We start from the raw sequence: 26706 nt of genomic DNA, 5'->3' as shown, positions 1-26706 counted from the left end.
TAAAATCCAATCATAGGTGGTGATCTTTTCCGACTTCTATGGATAGTTCACTATACTTCCTCCCAATGGTGTTTGCAGGGATCTACACCTGTGAGCAAGTCAATTGCTGGAGGCTCCGTCCCCCGGTAGCCCAATGGGAAGTGTGTTCTGCCAGTTGATCTGCAGACTATGTTTCTTCCTCACCGGAAAGATCATCTGTATTGCAGAGCCCCAATGGCCTTAGCTGTCTGGTTGTCCTTTTTTAATTTGCTGTAAGAACAAGTCGGCCGCCTGGTTAAATAGTGGGCTCACTGTGCCACTGGAATCAAGCTATTCTGGCTGATGAGGGGTGAAACCCCGAAACCGGTCCTTGGATGCTTGTTTTCGGTCTAGGGAGGACCTGGCTTGGCAGTTCGGGCTGGACTGTTCCCATGAGGCACATGGTCAAGACTGATTTCCATATGGCCAGGTCTAAACTGGGGTGGCATGGTGAGCAAAGGAATGATGGATTTAACCCAGATCTCTTGACTGGGGGTGAATGTGTGGATTTGTTCTGCATTCAGTCCATCAATTGTGTGTCTTTTGGTTCAACAGGGCATCTCATGTGAAGAGCTGGTTAATGATAGAACCTCTGGGTTAAATCCAGATATTCTTAGCCAGGCATGCCTCCTCTGGGTTTTTTCTGCTGCACTTCTGCCTGGTGGCAGAGTCCGCGCATCTTGGGCGGACTTTAGGCAAGGTTTTGGTCACATTCAGCCCTTCCTGCAGGACTGCTTTTGCTCTTTTCCTGTAGTCCTCAGGGAGGTATTGCATCATGGATTCCATCTCATCCCATCGATGTCCATATCTATTCATCAGAGCGTTAGAGTTGGCAATCCGCCACACTGTCGCTGCTTCTCTATCTTTCTACCCATCAGCTCAATGCCTTGCTCTTTTTTCTCAGGTGGTGGTACGGTGGAGGTATGGGTGTTGGTGTGCCACAATGACTGAGTCTGCAGGCACGTTACCTTGGGTGTACTTTGGGCCCAGTGTTGAGGGTTTGTATTTCTTTTCAACCCTTGCAGTTATCACTTTAGTAGTTTTTGTTCTTTGAATATCGGCTTGCCTTGATCTAAAATGCTGAGCAGCATTGGCAGGCATTAGACTTTCCAACAGGAAACCCAAGTCTCCTTTTTCCTCTTCTAGTTGTAACCCATACGTTTCGGCAGCCCTGCAGATGGTGATGTTATACCTCGTGAGGTCATCAGGTGGTGATGGCTTCAAGGGGGGGATTCTCCACCTCCTCTTTGTGGAAGCCTATTTCGTGGTCACCCAAGATTCCAAGTCATACCCTACTTCTCCTTCGGGCTACTCAGCCCGACGAAACTCCTCTTGCTGTTCTTCCTCATCGGGGTCAGGTTTTGCTGGAGTCTCGCACGGATTCTTCCTTTTAACTCTCAAAGGTTTAATCGGAATTCGATATTCTTACAAGGAATCATCGAACTCCTTCTGCTGAAGCAGCGCTGTTATTTCTGCCTTGAGCCTGCTCTTTTTCTTCCCGTCCTCCTGCACCCTCTGTTCGGCGTGGAGTGTCAGCCCCTTTTTTGTCAGGCAGTTCGGCCATCTCCAAAGGCTTGCTCTTTCCTTTTGTGCACTCTTGAGTGGCTTGGACTGTAGAGGTCTTCGACGTCTTGCCGGCATCGTATCCATGAGTGTCTTTTGCTCTCTGGTCCAACGGCGAAAAAAAGAATCTGCAGATGGTGACTACGCACAGGAACATCCCGGGCACCGTCGGACGTCACACAGGAGATGGACATACCAGCAAATGGTGGTGGACAACACCCAAAACCAGTAAAAAAAAAAAAAAAAAAAAATTCCAGACCTAACCAGTGGATGGCGAATAATGCACAGCACGTGAATCTAGAAAAGGATTCATGATGCAAAACCACTATTGTAGCCAATCTGCTATGCAAACATGCGGCAAAATCCTGCATAGGTGGTAATGCTTACCCAATTGCCTGTCATTTATGTGGAGGAGACGCGGTGTGTTTATGTTCATTATACGTCACATGTGTATCACCTACTTTTTGGCCTATCTATTTGTTCTTAAATTTAATTGTACGCTCACTGACAAGGCGTAATTCCACCTATGGATGGATTTATTTCTACAACTGCCTAATGCATTGCTATGTGACAAAGGGGTATAACCTACTGAAAACCCTCCTTTTAATTAATTCTCAATCTTTATATAACTCTTTTCCATTGCAGGTCGGATTTCAGATATCAAAGGGTTTACCCTACACTTTGAGGGTGACTTTTGAGATTGGATATCGTTGCCAATTACCACTGCTATAACTCCAATCATTGAAGGAATAGGTTAAATGGTCCTGAAGAAGTGCCCAGATCAGCAGGACAATTACATGGCACAAAACAGGTTGACGGACGTTCTCACTTTCCAGTAAGCCGTACCGAATCATTGTCTCCAACACAACTACCCTTTGTTTTTATTCAGAACAAGAGATGCCACGTATTAAAACTTTCAGGGTCTCTTAATTTTATAGCACACTTACAGCAATCTACACACAGCACCTCCACTTCATCACGTCTTATTTTAAAAGGCCACGGACAAAGAGCCCCCTCGAGAGGCCTGTTGGGCATTGCAGCACGGGTCAAACGAGGAGCTGACCGATGATGAAGCATGACAACTGGGTGTGGGAGGGCTCTCGCTTCTGAGCAATCAGATCCCCCCCAATCTACTTGCTCAGATCCCTCGCGACCTACTGCCTTTTCGGTTTCCTTTTATGATTCTTTTAAGAACTGCACACTCCCCCTTGTTCATATAATTGACAGCAACCGCAGTCCCACCGCTTTGGTTACGATCCTTAAATTAGTTGCGTTATGATCTTGGCAGATGAAAAAGACGTGCAGCAGCATTCTGAATGACCTATAGATGATGTAAAGAGGCTTTATCAATACCCAGATACAGGACGTTGCTGTAGTCCAACCTGAATATCACCAAGGCCTGCCAAACCATTCTCTGATCTGCCAATGGGATTAAAGAAAGGATTTTTTTTAATCCATCTGGGGCTACTCTGGAGACCTGAGGTTTAAACAAGAGCTTTTGATCAATAATAAATCCCAGATTCTTACATTTTGACACAGGGACAGGCACAGGGTCCAACTCATCAGGCCAGTGTTTGATACCCCACAGCTTAGGGTTATCACCCAGAATGAGCACCTCCATTTTGGAACCGTTAAGCTTCAAGGCATTACTGGTCAATAAGGCAGATACATTTCTCAAGCTACGCTGCAATAAGGAAGGATCTGGTGCCCAGCAGCAGAAAGGGAGAGGACTATCTGAGTATCGTCAGCATGGGAGAAGATCGTCAGACCCGACTTTTCCGAAATGCCAGCCAATGGATGAACATGTATATTAAAAAGTAAAGGACTCAAAATATAGCCCTGCGGAACTCCGGAGGTTAACTCCAACGTATGCGATCTCACATTGTTAGAAAAAAACTGAAATGTACGGTCAGTAAGAAAAGACCTCAGCCACTTCAGAGCCAAGCCCATAATCCCACAGGCTTCAAGGCATACTAACAGAATGGAATGAGACACTGTATCAAGCACGGCACTTAAATCCAACAGGATGAGCGCAGAAGTTTCCCCTGAGTCGAGTTGTAGTCGGAGATCCTCAGGGACCCCAAGGAGAGCAGACTCAGTGCTGTGGCCATGTCTGAATCCAGTCCATAACTCTAAAGGATGAGGCTCTGCACTTAATTTGGGGTGCTCATGTTCAACTAATAACAAGCATTGGCATAGCCAATAGGTCGCACTTCTGGGACCTAATAAGTGTTTAGTTATCCTTCACAATATGCTTGGTGCAACAACATCAACTGTTGCATGGCTAAACACTTATAAGGCCCCAAAGGTGAGACCTATTGGCTATGCCAATGATGGTTCTCTTTCTTATCTTTCAATAGGCATTTTAAATAGGAAATTGCAAATGTGCCTACAAATACTGCACTTTAAAGATTAGGCCATGGAAGTATAGGAATGTTGAGGGGAACCGGGGGCTCCTGGTTGAGGATTATAGAGACAAAGGGAACATGGTTACCGGTTCTGGCAGGCATTATGAACAAGAACCGCACTGCTGGGGGGTGGTTTATACATCTGTTTGTGACAGGCTGCTGATTACACGGGCATGGGGGTGTTCCATTTAATGAGCCCTAGGTTTAGAACACATTAAAACAATTAGAACAAGGACGTAGCCGAAGGCTCCATTGCTATCGATAACGGTATGCAGTATCCTACATCGCATATGATAAACTGTAATACTATGCTTTATTACTCCTGTGTCCGCGTGTCTTTAGCGTCTTGGGGATACCTGGCACAATAATGCAAACCAGCTGCACACCTCTGAGATCACATTTATTAAAGTTGGGAGTACACTTGTGACTACCCACAGTGAGAAGCTGGACGACTAGGCAGTTTGAAGGCAGTGAGGTTCAACCCTCGCTGAGGCATAGGAGTATGCCACCCTTCTGTGGTGCTTAGAGTCACTTTTAGATAACATCAAGATATGGTGTGATGAAAATTGTTCAGGCCCAAGTAATATATCCGATGGTATTCAGATGGGGAGACGGGTTGACTGGGTGAGATTTACAGACAAAAAGTTAGCTGGCGATTGTCTGATTGTTAATTTTAATAAACCTCATGAGGCAACACGTTTATTCTGGGATGCTACAGAGATTAAGGAAGGTAGAATCAGAGCGGTACCATTAGGTTTTTTCTACCCACGGCCAGACACACACAAATTGCATTTTGATAGGGGTGGTCATCACGTTACCTATACTCGCCCTTCCCACCCAAGCTCCTGGGCCACTCAAACATCAGGCCTTCTACCAAAAACCACCAATAACTACAGAACAGAATCCGGGTCTGGGTTGGAGTAAACAAACAGATTTGCAGCCCTATCACAATTGGACGAAAATGATTGACTGACCTGCCCTGGTGGCATTACAAACTTGTCACAATGTACTACATTTACTGAAGAGGGTAGAGGTAAAATAGTAAAAATTATGAGCTGGAACATTGCAGGCCTTCGATCAAAAAGGGGTGACATAAGATGGCTTGAACTCCTAAAGGACTATGATGTTGTGGGTTTACAGGAGACATGGGATAGGGACTGTGATTTCTGGCTAGACGGGTACACATCTTACTTTTTAGCTGCCCAAGCATCAAGCTCAGGTCGAGATAGAGGGGGGCTGATGTTGATGTTCTTAATATCAGTTAGAGTGGGAGACTCGGTGAAGATTCTAAATACTTCATCCCAGAATTACCTAGTTTTGGAAGTCACTATGCCCAACAATTATAAATTTGTTTACATCAACTTTTACAACGCCATGCAAGGCACTCTTCATAATGAAAATATCAATTCACTGGCTAAGTTTTTAATTAAATATAAGGAGGGTCAAACCACTTTTGTATATTTCACCCTGTTGGGAGATTTTAATATACATTTATGTCAACTTAAATGCCAATATAGAGACTATGATAATGTAGATAACCTGCCCTATTCACATTTTGAACACTCTGCAAAGGGGGCCGCTCTGGTAGAACTACTTTCGGAAAATAACCTATCTGAACCACAGTTCTTTGATATTAACGAGAGGGTGGCAACATATAGTGCAAGGGACAGCAATACCATCATAGATTATATTTTTATCTCCCCTGGCATGTTGCAGAATGTTATTTCTTATAATGCTATACAAACTATTTTTAGTGATCACAACCTACTGGTGTTGGAATTGGATAATAATTTGTTTTTATTTAATAAAGCTGTAAATGTAGAAACCATGATAGACCTAGCTGTCTAGGACCAGGGGAGACGGGTAAAATGGAATAAAATCATCCCAGAGGACTTTTTCCAATCACTTAATTTAAAGGTGGGGAAGGAACTCAACACTTGTAGGAAACCACTGAAGTTTGGGGGGAATTTCCTCATTTGAAACAATCTGCCGACAGGTGGCTGAGGATCTAAAGAGTAAGCTCAAACATAAGGTGCAAAAGGCGCAGGGGTGGTTTGATAACGATTGCTCTATATCCCATAGAGAATTACTTATAGCACTAAAAAAGTCACCCCGAGATAAACAGGAAGTCGCCAGCTTAAGGAAAAAGTATAACAGTTCGAAGGCGAAAGAATGAAATTAAAAAACAAGCATTGGACCAACTTTATGAGAAAACCACCTTGAGGGACAGTGCCAAATTTTGGTCAATAATTAATACCCCCTTATTTAATGGCAAAGATAATGCACCATTGGAGGTAAATATCCCGGAACGGGAGTGGCTAGATCACTTTGAGAAAATTTATGGTAGTAACCTTGTATTAGACCATTTTGAACCAGTCCTGGACGAGATCCGGGAGAGCCCGCTCAGATTTTCTATTAAGGAGGTACAGAAGGCCATCGAGGACAGGGCCAGCCATAAGGCCCCAGGCCCAAATGGGGTACCGGCTGACATGTATAAATCAAATCTCAGCGTATGGTCAGTAGTCCTCACTAATGTATTTAATATAGCGTGTTTAGATAAAGCCAGAGTCCCAACAACTTGGTCGCAGTCTATCATTATCCCCATTTTTAAGAAGGGCCAACGGGGGATGCAAATGTTATAGGCCCATGTCATTGCTGGATTCTTCATTTAAAATCTAGGGTAAAGTGATCCTATCAAAGATTGCATCTTGGGCCATAAACAATGATATTCTGTGTAACGCCCACTACGGTTTTAGATCAGGGAGAGGTACCGAGGATCAATGCCTAAATTTACATCTTATACTGAGCAAATATACAGCTGCGTCCAAGGGGTCAATTTACTTGGCATTTATGGACTTGTCCACAGCTTTTGATCTTGTCAATAGGTCAAAGCTGTGGACAATGCTCCTGGAGCAGGGCTTGGACCGGGCATTGGTAAATTTTCTATCAGAACTCAATAGAGACCTGAGAGCGTCTATACGTATGACCCAAGAGGGGAACTGCACTGCACCCTTTAAATCTGGTAGAGGGGTGCGTCAAGGATGCATCCTGGCCCCAATGCTTTTTTCTCTATATATAAACTCACTGGGGAAAACTTTGGCTGCGGCATCGACCGATGTGCCACGTATGGGTAGCTCTTTGACGCCTGTTTTACTGTTGCTGTCAAGAACCCCGATAGGTTTACAACGCTTGCTTGATTCATTCGGGGCTTTTATGCAGGATTTGGACCTAGTGATAAATATAGAGAAATCACATGTAATGTCTGTGGGGAAATGAAAGAATAACAAAAACCCTCTCCTGTAATGGCTCAGCAATTTCGAAAGTTAAAGTTTTTACCTACCTAGGAGTGGTGTTTGATGATAAAGGTTCCTGGGTACCACAAATCACCAACAAGGTAGCGGCTGTGAGAAGATCGTCGGCTGCTATCTTGGGTTTTGCAAAGCGACTGGGTGGGAAACCAGCCGAGGCTATATTGACCATCTATAGAGCCAAAACACTAGCCATTGCAAGGTATGGGGCCTCGATATGGGGCTATAAAGACTCTGCCCTGATACAGAGAGAGGAACATAGATTTTTACGATCCCTTTTGGGACTCCCCCAATCTACACAAGCGTTTGCAGTGCACATGGAACTGGGACTGGGTTACATTGGAGATACCCTGCAAATGGCCCCAATTTTGTCATGGATCAGAACCTGGCTAAATCCAAATCTGTCTTTTAATCATGAAATCATTAGGGACTGAATGGGGAGGGATAAAGTGGCAGAGATACGGTGGTTGGCTACTATTATCTCTATAGCAGAATATCTGGGTCGACCCGAATTGTACACTAACCCTGAAAGCCTGACAAGAGAAGATATTAAATGGGTCAAAACACACTATATAAAAAAGCGAGAAGCGGAAAGGGAAGTGTGTGAAATTTTGAAGCCAACTGTAAGGTCACATTACATGCTGATTACGTCAATGTCTATTCAATCATATTTGACGATTGTTACGAAACCATTCCATAGGTGGCTTCTTACAAAATTTCGCTTTAATCAGGTGCATTTTCTACTGGGTAATTATGACAAGTGGTGTAAACCACATCAGAATGTACCTTGTAAATGTGATGATTTCTCTGACCAGGATTTACTGCATTTTGTGTTTTTTTGCCCTTTCTTTAAGACTGTCAGGGACAAATTTATTAAGCCATTATTAAAGAACAAAGGGTTTAAGCAGATAAAACCTGCCTTAGTGTACCTACAACTTATGGAGTCCCCACTAGTCATGTTTGGGGTAGCCAACTTCTTGACTGCCTCTATACGCTCCATACAGATTAGACTTCGGTCTATTTCAGCCCCACATATTGTAGATGTCGAGCAGTGTTAGTTGTTTAAACGATCATTGTATTGAAAGAATTGATGAGATCTTCATTGATGGGTTTTTGTAAAGTTTGTAAAAATTTCTCAAATTAGCAATTAGTCGCTATCGACCGCCACTGAATATTGTGTATATACTGAATTTACATTTTTTTAAATCTTTTAACCTGAACATTGCTTTTTATAGTAATTACTTTTCTTGATATATCAATGTATTTGTATAGCATACTTTTATGATTTTTAAATAATCGAATAAAGTGATTTTGACTGACTCTGACATGACAGGAGAGACATGTATTAGCTAACAAAAATGACTTAGGAAATAAAACACGAGGGAAATCGCAGTCATAAAAGGTGCAAGAAAAGTGTACACAATGCAAATTATTCACAAAAAAAGTGTTTAGAAATTTCATATGCTTAAAAACGTCCACTAAAGCCCAAAACGTTTTTTTACTAAGTGAGACAAAAGGTACAGTTGCTTTGTGCCGCCGAACTGAATGGTAAGTGACAAACTGGAAATGCCTTACACTTTGAGACCTAGGAGATACAAGTTTGCCAAAATTCAGTGGCACGTTCCTCTTTAATGAGGCTCCTGTCTCTATCTTCACTTTCTGAATATAACTATTTGAAACCACCCCACTACCGTTACCCCTATACACCCGTCCCCACATCCCTCACCCCTACTTTTCTCTTTCCTGACCTGCCTTCTCTCTATTGTTCTCTCTTTTTTTTTTACAATCGCTCTCAACATATACCATACGATTAACAGGGATACCCTACTTATGAAAGCCACCTACCAGTCAGTTCCTCGTAATCCTCCATTCAAATATAACTAAAGCCACATCCTTAGGAAACAGAGCCTACAATAACACTCACAAACTACAAACACGCTGTTTTTTTCCAACCTAGAACTATAGTATTGATCTAAACTGCCTGTTATGATACCTCCTCGGGAAATTATTTGATCTTTACTGTACCTTATGTAAAACCTCAGTAAAATGCATCTTGAAATGGAAAAAAAGCTATTTGAAACTAGAAACCTAGAAAGGTGTTTTTGCTCAGAAATTAATTAGATTTTTTCTTATTGTAATCGGAGGGTTAACAAAGGCATAAGAACATGTATTAAAGTGTGCGAAAAAGAATGAAACAAAACTATCAATCATCATCAGTAAGCTGGTGGTCTCAATTGTATTGCAAAAATGCAAATTGACAAGACCGCTTGCCACGAATTAAAGAGGACAGCTGTCTGTTATTTCTCCTCTGTTTTTGTACTGACCGTACCCTGCGCACAGTGGATGACTGGATTTATTCCATACACCTGAGACATAAATTATCCATCCGTTTCACATCGACCACAGAAATCATATTTGTTTGCCTATTAATTGCTGCCTAAAAGGTTAAAACATCAATTTATAATCCTACGAAGCTAACTTTGCCCTTTGGACATTAACTGTTCTAGTCCACGCACATTTGAAATAACATCAAGTCCGCATTGTTAGGTTTCGTAACCTGGCGAGGGGCGAAGCCCCTCCCAGATCGAAATCTGTTGTCTTTAATAGTGAGGTTAGGACAGCCTCTGTTTCCAATTGGTTAGCTCCATAAATGGAGGCTAGCCATTGGCAGACATTGCTGTCCGTCACTCTTTGCCCGTCCGGACGCGAATCGGAGGCGTTCCCGTGCCTTTTTTTAAGTCCCGCCCCCTTCTTTCGTCACCCGCCCCTTCGCCCCTTTTTTCATCACGGCATTTGTTCCCGCCCCCCCCCCGCCCCCTTTCCTGTTGTCCGCGTCTCCGTTCGTCCCCGCCCTCCCTTGTGTTGCTGTTTGTGGCGGCCATGGAGGTGCGGCTGCTCCCTTTCGGAGTTTATCCTTCCCAGCCGGGTCGAGTATTCGCAACCCGTTCCCTTTTTTTCTTCCTCCTCCTTGTTCTGCCGTTATCTCTCTTGCTGTGACCCCCCCCCCCCCCGGCGCCCTTTATACGGCGGCACCGCTCCCTCGCGCTACCGGGTGCTGGCACGTGCTGTGTAGAAGCACGGGCACCCGAAGGAAAACCACCGACCTCAGGTGCGCACAGAGGGCAACGTCCACCTCTCTCGTGACAGAAGCGCGCGAACACCTATCCGAGGTGTGGGACACTCTCACAGGCAGTAACACCAAACTTACGTTCACAGGTAAAAAAAAAAACGCCGCAGTGCGCGTTGAACACAGGTGGTTTGTTCGAACATTATTTTCACAGAGCAGCTGATGCCTTAAAACATCAAAGCGACAGCTTGAGTGGTAGGTCTGGGCAACTTTTATTTTAGCGCCCTGTGCATAATGAATTGACTGTGCCTCCCCTTCGCTGACTGGATTTTTTGTAACTTTCCCTTTTTAACTTTTCCTGTTTCAACTCTGAAGTTACCTCAAGGCTACCCACAGCTTTAAAAGGCCTGATTAATATTCCCAGTATTTTCTGTACAAATTCAGAACTCTTGGAAAAAAATCACGGTGGAAGGGAGAGTACTAAATAACCTGCAGAATTTGGAAATGGTACAATTTCGGGGGGAAATCTGTGGGGGAAAGACCTCGAAAGACATGAAGCATATTTTAATTTTATTTAGTTGAGTATCATGCGAAGAGAGCAGGACACAGAGTAGCATTGTTGCATTTTTTTTAAATATCCAATCACTGATGCTATCATGAAAGAGTTCTGGCTGCTATGCTGCGTGCACCAGATATTAATCCTTTATATGTTCGTTGGTGGTAGGCAGAGGCCAAACTTGTCAGGGAAGCAGCTATGAAGGAAGTGGAGGACACTAGAGATGAATATGGCTAGAGCGTCCACTCTTCATAAGTGACCCCCATAGCCAGGAGCAGAACCGCTGAAAGGAAGCGCACTGGCAGTGGGTTGATCCCGAAGAGATGAAAAATGAACAGGTGGGCCAAGAGGCAGATAGGTTGATTGCCATGGAGAACGAGCATCGGCAAAGCCAATTTTCCTGCCCCTCCTTACACAAACAAGCACTGGCGTTGCCAATAGGTTTCGCATTTAGAAAGTTGGAGCTATTGGTTTTGTAAATGACATTTTATATTTATATATCATTATTGGCATTGTCAATAACAATATATAAATATAGGGCTATGCCAATGCTAATAACGATATATAAATATAAAATGTAATTTACAAAACGAATAGCTCCAACTTTCTAAATGCGAAACCTATTGGCAACGCCAGTGCTTGTTTTTCTTTTTGGAGCTCGGTCTTTTCTGGGAAATTTTGAACACTGTCATAGCACCCAACACAAGAGTGAGTATAGTGGACACTTTTTTGAATTTTTTAAATGTCAATATATGAAATGGTAAACATCTATGCATGGATTTAATTTCACACAGGCTTCACCTTTTCCTACTTAGAATGAGTAGAGGTGTCCAATGTAACTTCATACACAGCGGAGTCATTCACTGGACATTAAATTGTACAAGGAGTGGTTTCTAATAAATTAAATCCTTGGGATTGCCCTTACACGATTATTCTACTTCGCCTCTACTTACGGTCAGAGCGGCATTTGCCTCCTGCTCCGAATGCCTGAATGCAATGCAGTGTCATCTTTCAAAGTTCTCACGTTCTACTATTCTTTTATTCAATAATAAGCTACCTAATTCTTCTAACCACTTGTCCATTGTTAACTCCCCTCTTGTTTTCCAGGGGCCAAGATGCCAATGAGTGATGTGCACTCTATAAGTAAATATATACATACAATATATTAACATCATTATACAGCCTCTTTTCTCATTGCTGCATCGTCCGATCACCCCACTGCCTGCAATGATACCTCCTAAGTGTTCCTCAAACTGCACCGTTCTCTCACTGCTGCTCATTAGTCTATCTACACCGATGTTGCTCCTTTGCCTGCAATCCCACGAAACCTGCTTATCGGCTTACAGTGTTTTAACTCTACTGCTCCTCTGCTGTACTTCACTCCACTATTTGAACAGCAGCACTTTCCATACTGCCTTATTACATCAATACTGTAACGAACATTTTACAAGAAGGGTAGGTAGCAACTAATGATTCAGTAACAGCACAGAGATACTGAGCGATAGGAGTGAGACACCAAAGAATGAAGATAAGCAGCAGAAATGAAGGCAGACCTCCATTGACCTAGCTCCTATCGACCTATGTTTCTGTACTACCTATTTATGCGCATTCTCCTCAGAGTCCTCCTTTTACCCTCATCAGTATTCAGTCAAGGATGCTGCTTAACACAAATGATCTTATACAACACTCTTACCTTTGCAGTCTTCCTCAGACTGCGCAGAATGTTCTTTCTCCAAGGATCATCTGGATCTGTTTCATATGGGATAACTGCATTATCTCCCTTTGAACTAAGATCTTCCTCCTTCTTCTTAATATGCCCCAGTTCATCATCACTCCCAACAGTTACACTGGGTCTGTAACTGGCAAATCTCCCTAACTTAGGACACTTGTTCCGATACAGTAGTGGTTTGCTCACAATGGACATCTTGCGGCGTTCCAAAGAGCTTGTGTCCATTTCACTGTCAGACCCATTCCCACTGCCATTGGGCTGTGGTTTGTTGATATTGCGGATGGTGATAATCTTTCCCTGGGTGCTATCATGTGGCACAGAATAGATATTTTCCTCCTCACTCCTGGGCTTCACCACAGAGTCCATGGGCTCTGCATAATCAGATGGATCAAACCCATCCAAGGGTGCCCAACTTACAGAAGACTTTCTTTGAGCATCCCTGCTGGAAGTTTCCAGGTAAGCCAAGTCTGCCTTACAAATGTCAAAAGGTGTGGGAGGCTTTGGTTTTACAGGTGGAGGTACTTTGTTGCTCAGCTTGCTTTCAAAAGTATTCATGACAGAGATGTAAGAAAGACTATCATTTCCTTCGAGCTCATAGTGCTTGCAAGGATCTTTGGGCAGAGATGCTAGGTAGGGATCCTCTCTCATAAAGATCTGATGGGATGGTAGTTCAGGGTCATCTTCGGAATCATGGAGGGTGGAGTTGCAAAGGGGCGATCCGGCACGGGGTGAATTAAACACCTCCTCCGTAGCACTGCAGGCCTCAGCAGTGTTGTCGTACATGTGTGTTGCTTCAATGATGTTTCTCTTTTCCACCACATCTTTGAAAAAAGGGCTAAAAATCTCAAGCTTAGGTTGAACTTGGGTAAAAGGGATGGTCGTAAACTTGCCATCTATATCTTGAGCGATTTCCTCACCCTCAGTTAGTTGTTCTCGACTCACATCATTGTCTAGAAAGCCAGTCAAACCATCAGTGAGAGCCACAAGTTGAATAGGTATGATATCCTGAACTTCACAGAGGAAGGCACGCAACATTGCCATGGATGCCCTACGTTTGGCAGAATAGAAAACAATATATCCATGAACCAAGCGGCTTTTTCTAACACTAAAAGAAGAATGGTATGAAAGGACAGACAGTTCAATCCGTTTTTTCTGAGTTCCTATTTGCAATTCAAGGAGCACAGAATTGTTGCTTGCACTCTGGGAAGGCCTGCAGGATGGAGACTTAAGGATAGGTAGCAAAATATCTTCTGTGTTGAATGGATCCCCACACATTAAACACATAACAATCCGAAGATCACAGTCACAAAGGTCTTTGATGCTGGATGCAGAACTCACAAGGTTCAAGTTTCTCTTCAATTCTAGAAGGCCCCTCAGTACCTGACTAATGTGTTTTTCATTGATATTACGTCCATACCCAATGCCTGTTGAGGCTGGATCGAGAAACATGCACTGAAGTTTGCTTGCCGTATGCATCCCTTGCTGTATTAGGCTGTGTGCGGTTTCCCCACTCGTGTCACCTCCTCTCTTGTTTACAAGGATCAGTGTCAGTGGCAGATGAAGTAAATAATTGTCTCTGCGGCCCATACTGGACTCTCGGTTTTTCTCAATACTTTCAACTACATAAGAGAGAGACTCTTTAGAGTTATAAAGACAGAGGCATCCATGGGGCTGAAACGTTGGTGTTTGAAAGGAATTAACAGGAAGTCGTACATTCCCCTCAATGGGCCTCAAGGACAGTTCATACATTTTACCATCTATGACAAATTTGTCATCATTTGTGCAAAGAGCCCGGATCTCATTTGCCAGCTCTCTTGCCAGTCCATCTTTTCCCAGAATAACAAGGTTGATCCTATCTACACTGGAGTCTGAAAGGGCATTATTTGGGTAGCGATCAGAGGACCTTATAAATCTAGAACTAATTAACTGTTCAATTTTTGTGTCTACACAAACAGGATTGCTAGGGCAGGTGTCCTTTGTAGGGTGAAAAACAAAGTGAATGTGCTTCAAGATAAGAGCATCACGTTCTGCCTGCAACTTCTGTAAAGCCTTGAATCTCTGCTCTTCCCCAAGAACCTCTTGGATGACACCCATTTTCTCCTTGCTAGGCTTAGCATCAAGCCCTAGCTCATAAAACAACTCTGAATACTCAAGCAGCAGTTCCTGAAACTCTTCCTTGGCTTTCTCAATAATTTCTTTTTGGTGTTTGCTATATATCTCCATATAAACAGATTCATCCAGCCACTGGTAAAATTCCTCACTCATGATAAAGCTGCGAGCCTCTTCCCAGGGTTTTCCAGGCGTTATGAACAAAGACCTTTCTAGGTTGTCTTTGAAAGAACTTCTCATTTCTGCTTTTTTTCTGGCATTTCTGAGTTTCTCCAGGTGGACTCCATAGATATCTTCCACAGCCTGCGTTTTGGTAAGATCATATGGAATTCGGTCATCCTCCAGGTTATCAATGTGACTGGTGATGTCCCATGGGGTCTCCTCCAAAACTACGAACCACTTTGAGAACTCTGGCTTGGTCTCCAGTAGTTTCGCCACTTTACCCCAGGTTAAGTGGTCTATTTCCTCTAGGTTGGGGATCAGGGCATCCAATGCACTGGGCAACACTTCATGGTATGTCCGCCGCCGTCGTTCAATATGCTCCTGCTTAAGTCGCAATACATGCTGAGTAAACAGCTTCTTGGCTTTTGGAGTCCCTTCAAGATACACATAGTCCTGAAATTCTGGGCAAGTTTTCATTCGGCAGCTAACATTCAACCAGGTCTCATTGTGGTTTTTCACCAGACGACTTATGAGCCATTCATATTTGTCCTTTGCAGCAGCGATCTGCTGGCTCTGCTGCTTTAGAGCCTCAAAATAGGGGATTATTTTCGTCCTGCCCCTACTCTTATCGATCAGCTGCACTAAAGTGCTGAAAGCCAAGTCCACGTTCACATTAGATCGAGCAGAGGTCTCCACTACCTGAAGAGCTTTTTTGCTTAAGGCAAAAGCGTGAGCATCTCGAATGTACCGTTCTACCCCTTCATCGCACTTCATTAGAACTACCACAATGGGTTTCTTTGTTTTTGCAAGTTGATTGTAAAGGTTTAAAACAAACTTCAGCTGATCGTCAAAATTTCTGTTCATACCCCTGCTGACATCAATGCACAGGAGGAAGCCATCAATCAACAGCTTTCCATCTGGCATCTGCTTCTGCTCGAAGTCCTGCTCCAGCCCAAGCTGATCAGTGCAAAAGTACATGAGCTTCTCAGCTGATGCCAGTTTAGTAGCTGCAGCTCGCTTAATGTACGGCTGCAGGGCCGTACTGCGGTGAGGCTGAAAGGTCTGGTCATCGATGAATTCAGTCTGTTCCACAACATGGATTTTGCACTCCACATAATCCTCCAGGGAACGCACAACCTCCCCCCAAAACAGAAAGTGGTCATTGTTGACCACCCGTCCCCCGAAGTCACTTGTGCTGAGAACAGAGGTGTGGTCAAGGTAAAAGTTGTCCGCACTGGGCCGCACAAAACGGTTGCATAAGCACGACTTGCCAATGCCGCACTGCCCCTTCTCCTTCTCAGTCCCAGACAATCCCACCACACTGATGTTGTAGGTAGGGATGCGGACATCTTGCTTCCTTGCCATCATCATAATCCTTCACTCATCCTGCCCAAAGCAACTGCAGCCAATTAGTTGTACAAATCCAGTTCCCCATGCACAGGCTGTCTCCAGATGAAAGAGAGCAGGAAGTTATCGCAGGAAGAAGTCTGTTTGCAACCGCCGGACTGCTTTTCTTATGGCCTCCATTCTTTTCTTACTGGTCTTCAATACTGATCAAGTTATATTTCCCCTAAAGAAATAAAAATAAATATTATCAAGATGTTAAAAAGACACAGCAAACAGAAGCATTGCAGTATTGATACAACATTGAAAGAAACAGAGCAGATGGTAGTGAAATCCTTTAGAATTAGGTTTTGTGGAAATACAGAGGCAGGTACAGAAATAAACATTTTCTAAACAGGAAAGTGTAATAGATACAACCACAAGGCCGAATGACTTATGGTTTCTAGACAGCATCAACACAACGGTTGCTTTACTGGGTTATAAAGTATACATACCATTACGCTTTTTCATATTAATAGTTTATTTTGAAAACTGATTGAAACAGGTTACTGAAAGCCACAGGTTGCGTACTGGACTGCACTGCTTTGTTGAATGCATTATAAATGAAAGGAAATGCTTTCTTAAGTTCCTAATTCAGAAGATCATTAATAATCACGAGCACTGAATAGAGTAGCAAGTCCATCCTTAACAAATGGCAGTGTATGAGGCTCAAGACGGCTTACAGAAGTGATTAAGCAAAAAGATTCCTAATGGAAGTTTGTCCTACTTGTTTATATGTTCTAGAATAAAGACAACAGTGTCTAGTAAAGGGTGTGAATAGACCTTAATAAGTCTGCCTTTCAGATTTCAAGAGTTTATTTATTTATGCATTTTCATACAGCAGCGCAAACTTTACCCGAAGATGTCAGAGCGCTTTACAAGAGAACCAATCACAATTCATAAGGACATCAGAGTACACAGATAACATACAAGATACGAAATGGAAACATGCGTCTAAACACAATAAAAGTAGTTATAATGTGCCAATATTGGTGGTAAGTGAGCACAAAAGAGTATCGTCAGGGAGTGAGTGCAAAGAATATAGAAATAGCATAATTATATTATATCGCTTAGCATATGATATATAAAGGGGGGGGGAGGAGAAGAGCAGAGAAGAGAAGCTACATCAGGTAATGCGCCTCACATGCCTAAATTATTTGGGTTGCATTAGACATGCATTGCATTAGAACCTAGAGAAGTAGACGACCTTCAGCAGTTTTTGTGCCTTTACTGAGAGGGTGAGCATCCAAAATGGCTGTCTGTTGCTGAATAAATGGTGCATAGTCCTACCCCAGTTTCTCGTAGTTGGTGTATGTTCAGGCTGGAGTGGGCAGGAAGGGAGAAAAGACTGAACAAAGATGGCAGACGCCATCTAACATTGCAGCCCTTTTTCACTGTCGGTGATAGCAGGAACTCTTGTCCCCCTCCCCTGTGGCACAGGAGTGGCGAAGGCACCTTTGTGCAGGGGCGCCTCTGACTGAGCCCTAGAGACATCAGCAGAGAGGCAGTGGTGTCTGGTGTCACCGAGCTCCCCGGCAGCCACTGGTCCGACCGGGGACCGTGAATGATGCTGCAGTCGGGACCAGCATGCCATGGCCACATGGAGCAACATTAGGCAGGGGGATTCACCGGATAAGCCCCAACTCACAATGCAGCGGGCGGGGGAGCAACACTCGGTCAAGAGGAGGCCAACTTGGCAACCCCGCTGTAGTTTCCTCCATCCAGGAGGCCCTCTTGCAGTAGTGCTGTAAAATTCCTGGACGAGCTAGGGGCAATGAAGCAGGATGCGGCTCTCCCCTGAAGGTTGGTGGGCTTCGTGCTGAGGGCAGGGGGTCGGAGCAAGGGTGGAGATCGGTAAGCACGTTTCTCATTAAAGCAGCCTTAAGAGTATTTTGTTCTGGTAGAGTGAGCTGTTGGTTTAGCATTTCAAGATTTTATTTGCTCTCTAATAGCACAGATAGCATAATAAGATGCACGAAACTACCCATCTGGACATTATTTATGTGTTCTAGGAGGTCCTTAACCATTAAGATCTTGAATAATAAAAAGGTTTAAGAAGAACATTTTCGATAGGCAGATATAGCTAGCATGTGAACTTTAATAGAAGAGAATTGCATACCAGATTTGGTCAATTGAAGCAAATATGGTGGCAGGGCTTCTTCTTGGCAGGTGGTCTGTTCAAAAAGATGTCCGAAGACTAAAAAAAAAAAAAAAAAAGAATGCATTTGCATTCCACTTGAAGTAGGAGGCTCTTGTAGATTGAGGTTTAGCTTCTCTCAGAATGTCCTAACATCCATACTGGATGAGTACAAAAGGCAGCTGCCAAACTCTAGGACGGCAGGTTGGGATGTAACATCTAGCCTCCAAACGTGAGAAGATTTGGTCTGCGCAGAAGCGTCCTGTGTAGCAATTATGACATGCACAGAAGGTTTATGAACCACCACTGGAGTGACCACTTCAGAGCTAATGACTGATCAATCTGTTGAACCAGTCTATCCATAGGACATTCCCTTTTGTCCCTGGTAGGTAAAAACTCGAAGCCAAGTCTGGGCATTTGTCTATTTTCTTCTGGAATCCCCAGTCAGGGAAGACTTCATAAGTGGCTTAGTTGCAGAGGGCCCAGTCATGTGCACACTCCAACATGTTAGGGAGGCATCAGTCACTGTTGAGGCTATTGATATGTGAAATTATGCATCTTGAATATCTATGTAACACAGCTAACCTCCTTAATGAATCGGAGGGTAAATTTGATGCAATGCTGGCATCCTATACTTTACTGTCTGTATCTATTTGTTTTGCAACTTCTAGATCAATCATCGGGTTGAATTTATTAGGACCAGTTTTTTCAATTAAAAAAAATAACTAAAATTCCCATTAATTTCTGGGAAAAAGGTGCATCCTCCACAGCGTGATTCTGAAGGACTACCTTCACTTCTTGATGACATTTTTCCAGATGTAACAAGGAAAAATTTTTCAGAGCAATAGCCGATGGAGAATCTTAGACAGTAGCAATTCTGAACACTATTCAGAGCACATGTGTCTTTTGTGAGGAACTCCACTGTTCCAGGCAATTTGAAATGCTCCCCCCCCCACCCCCAGAGTGAGTAGTGGAAGAGGGGAAAGTATATGTTCATTACTTAGTTTTTGCAGGAGGTTTTCCTGCGGCAGCCATATGGTGACCTCCTCTATCTTTTGATTGTGGCCTTTGGTTTTGTAAAGGCTTGTGCTGCTGTTATGGTGGCCTTGGAGCGACTAAGGGGTTTAAAGCCTAGGTTGACAGTAACGCAGTTCATTTGATCTGTAGGGACACTTCTTTTATTCTTTTTGGTCTTACAAGCTAATAGCTTTCAAGGACTCTGTTTTGGATTTCATACAGACCATTTTGTCATCTGTATGACTTCCAAATAAAGTCAAACCAGAGATTGGCAGGCTGTGAGTTCTCTAAAGACTGTTTGGAGAGTTGTTAATCGTAGCCAAGAATGCCCTCTAAAGGCCACTTCAGGGCAGTATCCATGTGCAGCTAATCAGCAGCTGCACTGATCACTTGATTTGACACCACCATGCCCTCATTCAAACTTTCAACAAATTGTCTGCAATCTCTTGGCAGATTGTCTATAAATTGTTGGAGTTTCATAAGCATTGGCTTTATCTACCTAAGAGGACAGTAGCACTTGCCAGCTTGACATTGGTGGCTGCTGTACCACATGCCTCTTGTCCCACAGAGTCAAGATTCCATTTTCTTTGTCTGGTGGAACTGTTGACGAGTAGGCAGTGGCCTAAACTTTATTGAAGCTAAGACCCCTACAGAATCAGGCAGGGGTTATGATGGAAAGAAAAGATGATCCTGATCAGGAGCCCTGTGTGTTTTCTGTAGCCTGAATGAGGCAGCTTTTGCTAATTCAGACGTAAGAAATAATTCCATAGCGAGTTCTAGTCAACCTGGAACAAGTGGAAGCAGTGGTCTTCAAGATGAACATTGGTGAAAGGTCTATAAAAAAACACCAATGTGGTTGTCGTCGAAGATGGCAGAGGAATGTTGAGCCTATTAGCACCCCAGATGAGTACCTCCTACAATGATTTGATGTCATGAACAAGAGAAACTCTTGCAGGTAAGTCAATTATGGTGAAAAGCTCCTTGTGTAAGAGGATGTCATTGCTGAAGAATTAGAAAGTGTCCTAGACCGACGCCTTCACCTAGGGGAGTGTATAGAAGAGGAGGTACATTTAGAGTGGTGGTAGTGACATCTTGATCTCACTGGTGATCTGTGACGAGTACTCGACCTAGGTGGAGGAGACCAAGATGTCCTTTGTGCTACAGGTGGTCTAGATGGAGATTGAGGGCCGAAAGGTACAGAAGGAAGAGGAAGAGAAACACTAGGTTTTGGAGACGTCACTGGCAGACCTGGGTGTGGTGAAGGTGAAAGCAGCAGAGAAAGATGATCACCAGGGATGATGGTCGAGATTGAGAATAAGTTCTAGAGTATTCAGAGTCCGAGGTTGCTGGTAATTTTCTCGCTTTCATGTTTGACTAATTAGCTGATTCGCGGACAGAAAATGAATAACCAGTTGTACCTTGATGTCGAAGGGACCTTCGACATTGAAAGTCTTTTTTTTATGTTGACCCAGTACTCAAAGGTAAGCAAGTTGGAACGGTTACTCGTCATTGAAGTCCTCGACGGCGAACGGGTAATGTTGTTTTCCCGAGTGGTGTCTTTTTGTTCTCCTGCTCATTGAGTTCTCACAGAATGGAGGCAGAGCACTGGTAAAGGACATACCCTCTCCTCACTCATGCAAAATCCCAGCTTCTGCAGGTAGTGCCTCTTATTGTCTGGGAAGCTCCTCCTTACAACGAAGGCGAATCTTCCCCCTTTCCATCAGAGTAGGCTTGAAAAAGATCCAGCAGTGTTGACAACTGTCTGGGCGGTGACTGACAGGAAGGTAAAGTATGCATAGATCATAGGGATCTGATTTTGCTTTTCTCCTGCTACAAGCAAGACAATTAGCAAATAATGAAAACATGTTATTGCAATTAAAATGATTAATTTCCCGTAAAATAAAATGGCAAATATTTTTTAGATGTTCAAATCTGTAAAGATTTTAGTGGAAGGAAGGCCAAAAGGTTCAAGCTCAGTACTCCAAGATCAGGTCTTCTGGAGTTGGGAGGGAGGGGGGAGGGGACTGGGGTTGGGAGAAAGAGAAGGACTGTGGCAACTGTTGCAGCCTATGTCTAAATTGCCCCGATTTCTTCAATGACATTTCTTTTGAAAAATATATGCAACTGCAGTTTTTCAAGAAAGGTTTCCTATTCCGGTAATATTTATATGGTTTAATGATTAGTTTGGGCTTTTTAAAACTAAATTTAGGAACTTGCCAATATAGCCTTTTTATAGGCTCCACAAAATCTTACAGCTATTGTGAAAATCTGGCCTTCTGGAAGTTAAAGAGAAAATGTAGCACAAAGGAAGTTATCATTTTAAATAAGCCCTCCAGGATCCTGCAGATGGGCGGGACTATTCAGTACTTATGATTATCAGTGGAATTATATCAAATATGTAAAATATGTGTTTTGAACTCTAGTTTGAGCTTATGATCTAATGTTACAAAATCATAGTGGTAAATATTCAAGGCAGTAGAATCAGATCTTCAGGTTTCTTTCTGTGGACAAAATGATGCATAATATTCCCAAAAGTGGCTAGGAAGGACACCCATTTTTTTTAGCACACTTTCTCACTAACAGACATAGATGGAAACATTTCTTAAATCAGAACAATGCCAAGGAAACAGAAAACAAGAGATTACAAGAGGGCTGAACCACTTATTTGTCCTTACAAGTGAATAAAAGAACAGTTTGATGACTGAGTAGGGGTATAAATCTGGTACAATTATGGCACTTCACACATACTGGCACTAACAAACTGATTCAAAAATCTATCTTCCCCAAAATGAGGCAGGAAAAAGTAAATTACCAGATCATAAACCTTTACACACACCCCCACCCCGTCCCATAAAAATTACATTTGCCCTCTAAAAGTGGCAACATCGGGGAATGCGATTCTAGGATTGATTTAGTTTAGTAAACCTTTATCATGACAAAGCTACTCATTCTGTCCATGGCTATGTGTGCGTAGGGGGGGGGGGGTGTTGTTTGTTTAACAGTTAAAGTGAAGTTGTGGTTATAAACAAATAGACATCAGCAAAGCCATAGTTCTCGCCTTCTACGAAAGCATTTGTTTTGATGCTGCACTACTTCCGCCCAAACAAAAGCTCAAACAAATGATGATTATGTGTGCATGTGTTATAACTTATAAAGGATTTTCACATACAAGTCATAATGCTACAGCGACCCCAGCATGACACCGTGCATGTGCGCAAACATCAGGATAAGGCAGCAATCTTTTTGTCTTAAATTTAACATGGATGACCAACTTGGAACAATAGAAAAAATTAAAAAGTCATGACCCCTGAAGAGGTGCTCACTGCTGATCAACCGTAATAGCACAATAAAAATGCTAAAGGACCAGGAACCCATTAAAAAATAATTAAGCCCGGGATAAGGCAATAGTCCTTGCTTTATGACATACTGACTTTGCCAATGCAAAACAATAGAAAAAAATGGGGGGAAACAATGGCGAGAACGCGCACATGCATGTGTACACTTGACACTGTAGTCGTGTGCATGTCTACGTATGTGTGTCTATGGATGTGCCCGAGCATTAGCACATGCCTGTGTACGAGTCAGCACGTGTTCGCACATAGAATGACGCAGAATATTTTTCTCTTTTTTTTTTTTTACTGCTCCAAGACGGTGAATCCATTCTGAGGTGTAAATAAAGTTATTTACAGAATGCTTTAAAAAGAAAATGTAGCAAATCAGCAGCAAATGAGGTTATACACATTGGAATTAGTGTGAAAACTAAGTTTGCACATTGTTTTACAAGATATGAATTGAGGAACGTACCCTAACTGGTGAATGTCATTGCCTTTTAGATTTTGCGCTGTAATCATAACTTCAGTTTAATAAAGTAAGTGGGGGTGCGCCAGGCAATGAAGTCCAGACACTTGCGTAGTTTCAAACTCTTTATTTCAGTATATATTTTTCTGCAATAGCACATACAGCTCAGCCAACGAGTTTCGTTCCTACTTAAGGAACTTTGTCAGGGCTAAAACAACATTCAAATTCTAAGTCCAAAGGCCTCAATATGTAGTATGTAGCCCCCGATTTATTCCGCTGGATGATAAAGAAATTCCCAGGGCATCATCATACCCAAATTGTTAACCTAAAATAAAGGTCAACTAAATGACTAAAACTAACCTCTCTCTCAGAGTTGAACGGAAAAAGTGAATGTTGTGAACCCTTTACAGAATTAGCACTACCCTCTTCAAAAAGGATACTGACAGAAACAGTTTACTCCTCTATCAAAGCCATTACACAAGAGCTCTGAGGGATAATCTGCCCTTCGGGCAATTCCTCCGCGTGCGGAGAAACTGTAGCTCTGTCCAAGACTTTAAACAAGAGGCTAAGATTCTGCAACACAAGCTCCAGGACAGGGGATACCCCACACGACTTTTGAAGAAATCATTCAAAAGAGCCTTGAACAACAACAGAGAGGCCTTACTTGAAGTTCACCCAAAAGAACAAGATGACACAATTACTTGTGTGACATCCTACACCAGGCACTCAACCTTCATTAAGAAGACTGTGAACTCACACTGGGGGATCTTAAACTCCGCAGGGATGGAACTGTCGCGCCCACGTTTTGCATTCAAGAGAACAGCGAACCTGAAAGACACGCTGATCCACACCCGCCCGAAAAAAATCGAGCACCCGACCGGTCAAGACCTTATGGGACCTCCCACCAGTCACTGGACATTACCGTTGTGGCTCCTGTGTAGTGTGCCCCCAAACTATCCAGGGGAAAACCGTTGAATTACAAAGGGACTTTACTTGGACCATCAATAAACATACCAACTGTAACAGTTCAAGGTGCATCTATGTCCTTGTATGCCCCTGTAGGATGCTCTACATTGGGATGACGATGCGCCCTGTGAAACAGCGCATCATGGAGCACAATAGTAACATTCGTTGTTTAAAGACACACACAAGACTCTACGACCACTGTAAAGAACACAACCACTCTACTGAGAACATACGGTGGACTGTCCTCGAGTGTCAACCTGGAATGAACCAACAAGCTCTCTTCAGATTGGAGCAGAGATGGGTTCATCGTCTGCATACCGACGAACTTGGTCTCAATGATGCGGTGCCTTGGACATTGCTAGCCAGATAGCTCGATACCTGAACTTATTGTCCTTATCCCAGTAATCACCAATGCCATCTAATACACTAACTTCCCGTTCTGAGACAGCGCCAGATAGCTCGAAACCCGGACTTATTGTCCCTATCCCAGCAATCAGCATTGCCATCTAGTAAACAACCTCCCCGCTCCAAGATGGCGCCCACTTTTACCCTCCCAGCCATTAGGGGTAATCATCGCTCTTCACAACGGCGTCACGTTGCCTCGCAACACGCCTTGGACACGCCTCCACGGTGCCCGCGCAACTCGCTCTTACTTGAGGCAGCGGCACTTGGCGGCTTCACCGGCTGTCCTGCGGATACACCGACGTGGGAGGGGTAGGTGACTAGACGCCCTCTGCCAGCAACTGATCAGGTAAGGCGCACTGATTCACGCATGGACCTCCGCGAGCGTTTCCTTCTGATCGCCCTGTTGAGGAACCATGCGTCACCACACCAGACGGTAAGCCTCGCCGCTAAGTAACCTTTTGACTCGGCGGTTCCGTTTACTCGTTTTAGGTGCGTTACACCCAGTTCTGGCCCCACCAGGTCGACCTGAGGGATCTCCAACCCGGGGACTGCGGGTAAGGATTGCATTGTTTACCATTTTCCCAGCAAGTCAGGTTATTCACGATAAGGACTCTCCACCACCCTGGCGCGAGTCATTGGTTATCGTCTTTCATGAGCCAGAGTGTCAATATGGTTCTCTTCTTTCTTGTTGTTTCCTAATATTTTTCTTAATTTTCTGTGTGTGAATGCGCACACTCACTACTGCCTGTATGACAAAGATACAACGCACGGCACGTCTGGGCATACGATACATGTAAAAACCATTGTGCATGCCAATTCTAGGGCACACATGTCGCATGCCTATTACAGAGCACTTTCTTGCACATATAGAACGCGGTAATTCCTCGTTCTTACTACCCTCTAACCCTCTCTCTCTCTCGAGTGCCACTTCACGATGGGGTCGCCAAATACCTCTCTATATCCCGGAGTGCATCACCAGCATGTAATCTCTGCATATTATGATGTCCTCGTTAAATAGACATATCACTGAATGTACCCTTCTTCTTTTTCCCGCCTAGTTCCGGGGAGGGACTGGATGAAGGATTTTCCTACGACACACACCAGGTCATATACTCGATTCCTCTGATCACTGAGGGATCAACAGCAATTATATGAGCACTTTTTTGGTCCTGATGAATTGCCTTAGTGGCAAGAAACATGTTGACCACACGTTCACTAAGGGTTGAATGAGGCTTGATTACCTAGACTGTCTCGCCTCAATACCCCTTAACGTTCCTTTTAACAAAGCAGTGAGCCATGCCATTAAAATTTCGCCTAATGGACTCTACTGACTTTTTTTAGACTACACTCACGCTCACTATTGCACTTTTTTAGGCCCCTCACACCCACACACCCGTTGGCAAAGGAATAAAAGATCCCCGCCAAAGTGCAGCATCTTGTGCTGCCCGACGGGCATTGCACCGCCAGCCTGTCGTAGGGGCAGGATACCGATGATGACGCTGGACGATCGTCGGGTGGGATGACAACAGTCGTCCAACCGGTGACCTGTGTGAGGTATCCCTAATTCCGTAAAGGGTTCACAACATTCACTTTTTCTGTTCAACTCTATGAGAGAGAGGTTAGTTTTAGTCATTTAGTTGACCTTTCCCGGGGAACTCTGTACTTTCTGCTGTTGCTTATACTTTATGGGACATGTACATTGGACCCCGTAAAAAATTGTCCAGTTTCTTTCTTTTTTTCCCCCACTTTGATACAAAAACCTAAAATAAAGGTCAAGTCCCAAATCCATAAGCCTCGAAACGCAGTATGCAGCCTCCAGCTTATTCAGCTGGGTGGTATGAGAATTCACAGGCTATCACCAAAACCAGAAACAGGTAACCTTGATTAAGGTCCTGGCAGCTCAGAGGGGACTTGATCTTTACTTTAGGTTACCAATTTGGGTATGGTGATGCCTTGGGAATTCCTTCATCATCCAGCCGAATAAGTTGGGGACTACAAACTAACATCAAGGCATTTGGACTTAGAATTTGAATGTTATTTTAGCCCTGGCGAAGTTCCTTATGTAGGAACGAAATGCGGT

General features: G+C 43.6%; 1 protein-coding gene across 1 annotated transcript in view; it reads right to left on the bottom strand.

Annotated features, from left to right (window-relative positions):
- Positions 1 to 26706, bottom strand: part of ARHGAP35 (Rho GTPase activating protein 35) — a 578000-nt gene that overhangs the window by 355321 nt on the left and 195973 nt on the right. Inside the window, exon 2 of the mRNA XM_086938465.1 lies at positions 12614 to 16490. Within this exon, the coding sequence (XP_086794591.1) occupies positions 12614 to 16291 (3678 nt within the window). The 5' untranslated portion in view covers positions 16292 to 16490. The remainder of the gene's footprint in view (positions 1 to 12613; positions 16491 to 26706) is intronic.

The sequence above is a fragment of the Lissotriton vulgaris genome, chromosome 9 (assembly GCF_964263255.1).
Source record: "Lissotriton vulgaris chromosome 9, aLisVul1.2, whole genome shotgun sequence".
NCBI lineage: Eukaryota > Metazoa > Chordata > Amphibia > Caudata > Salamandridae > Lissotriton > Lissotriton vulgaris.
This window is presented reverse-complemented; position numbering and strand designations above follow the sequence as displayed.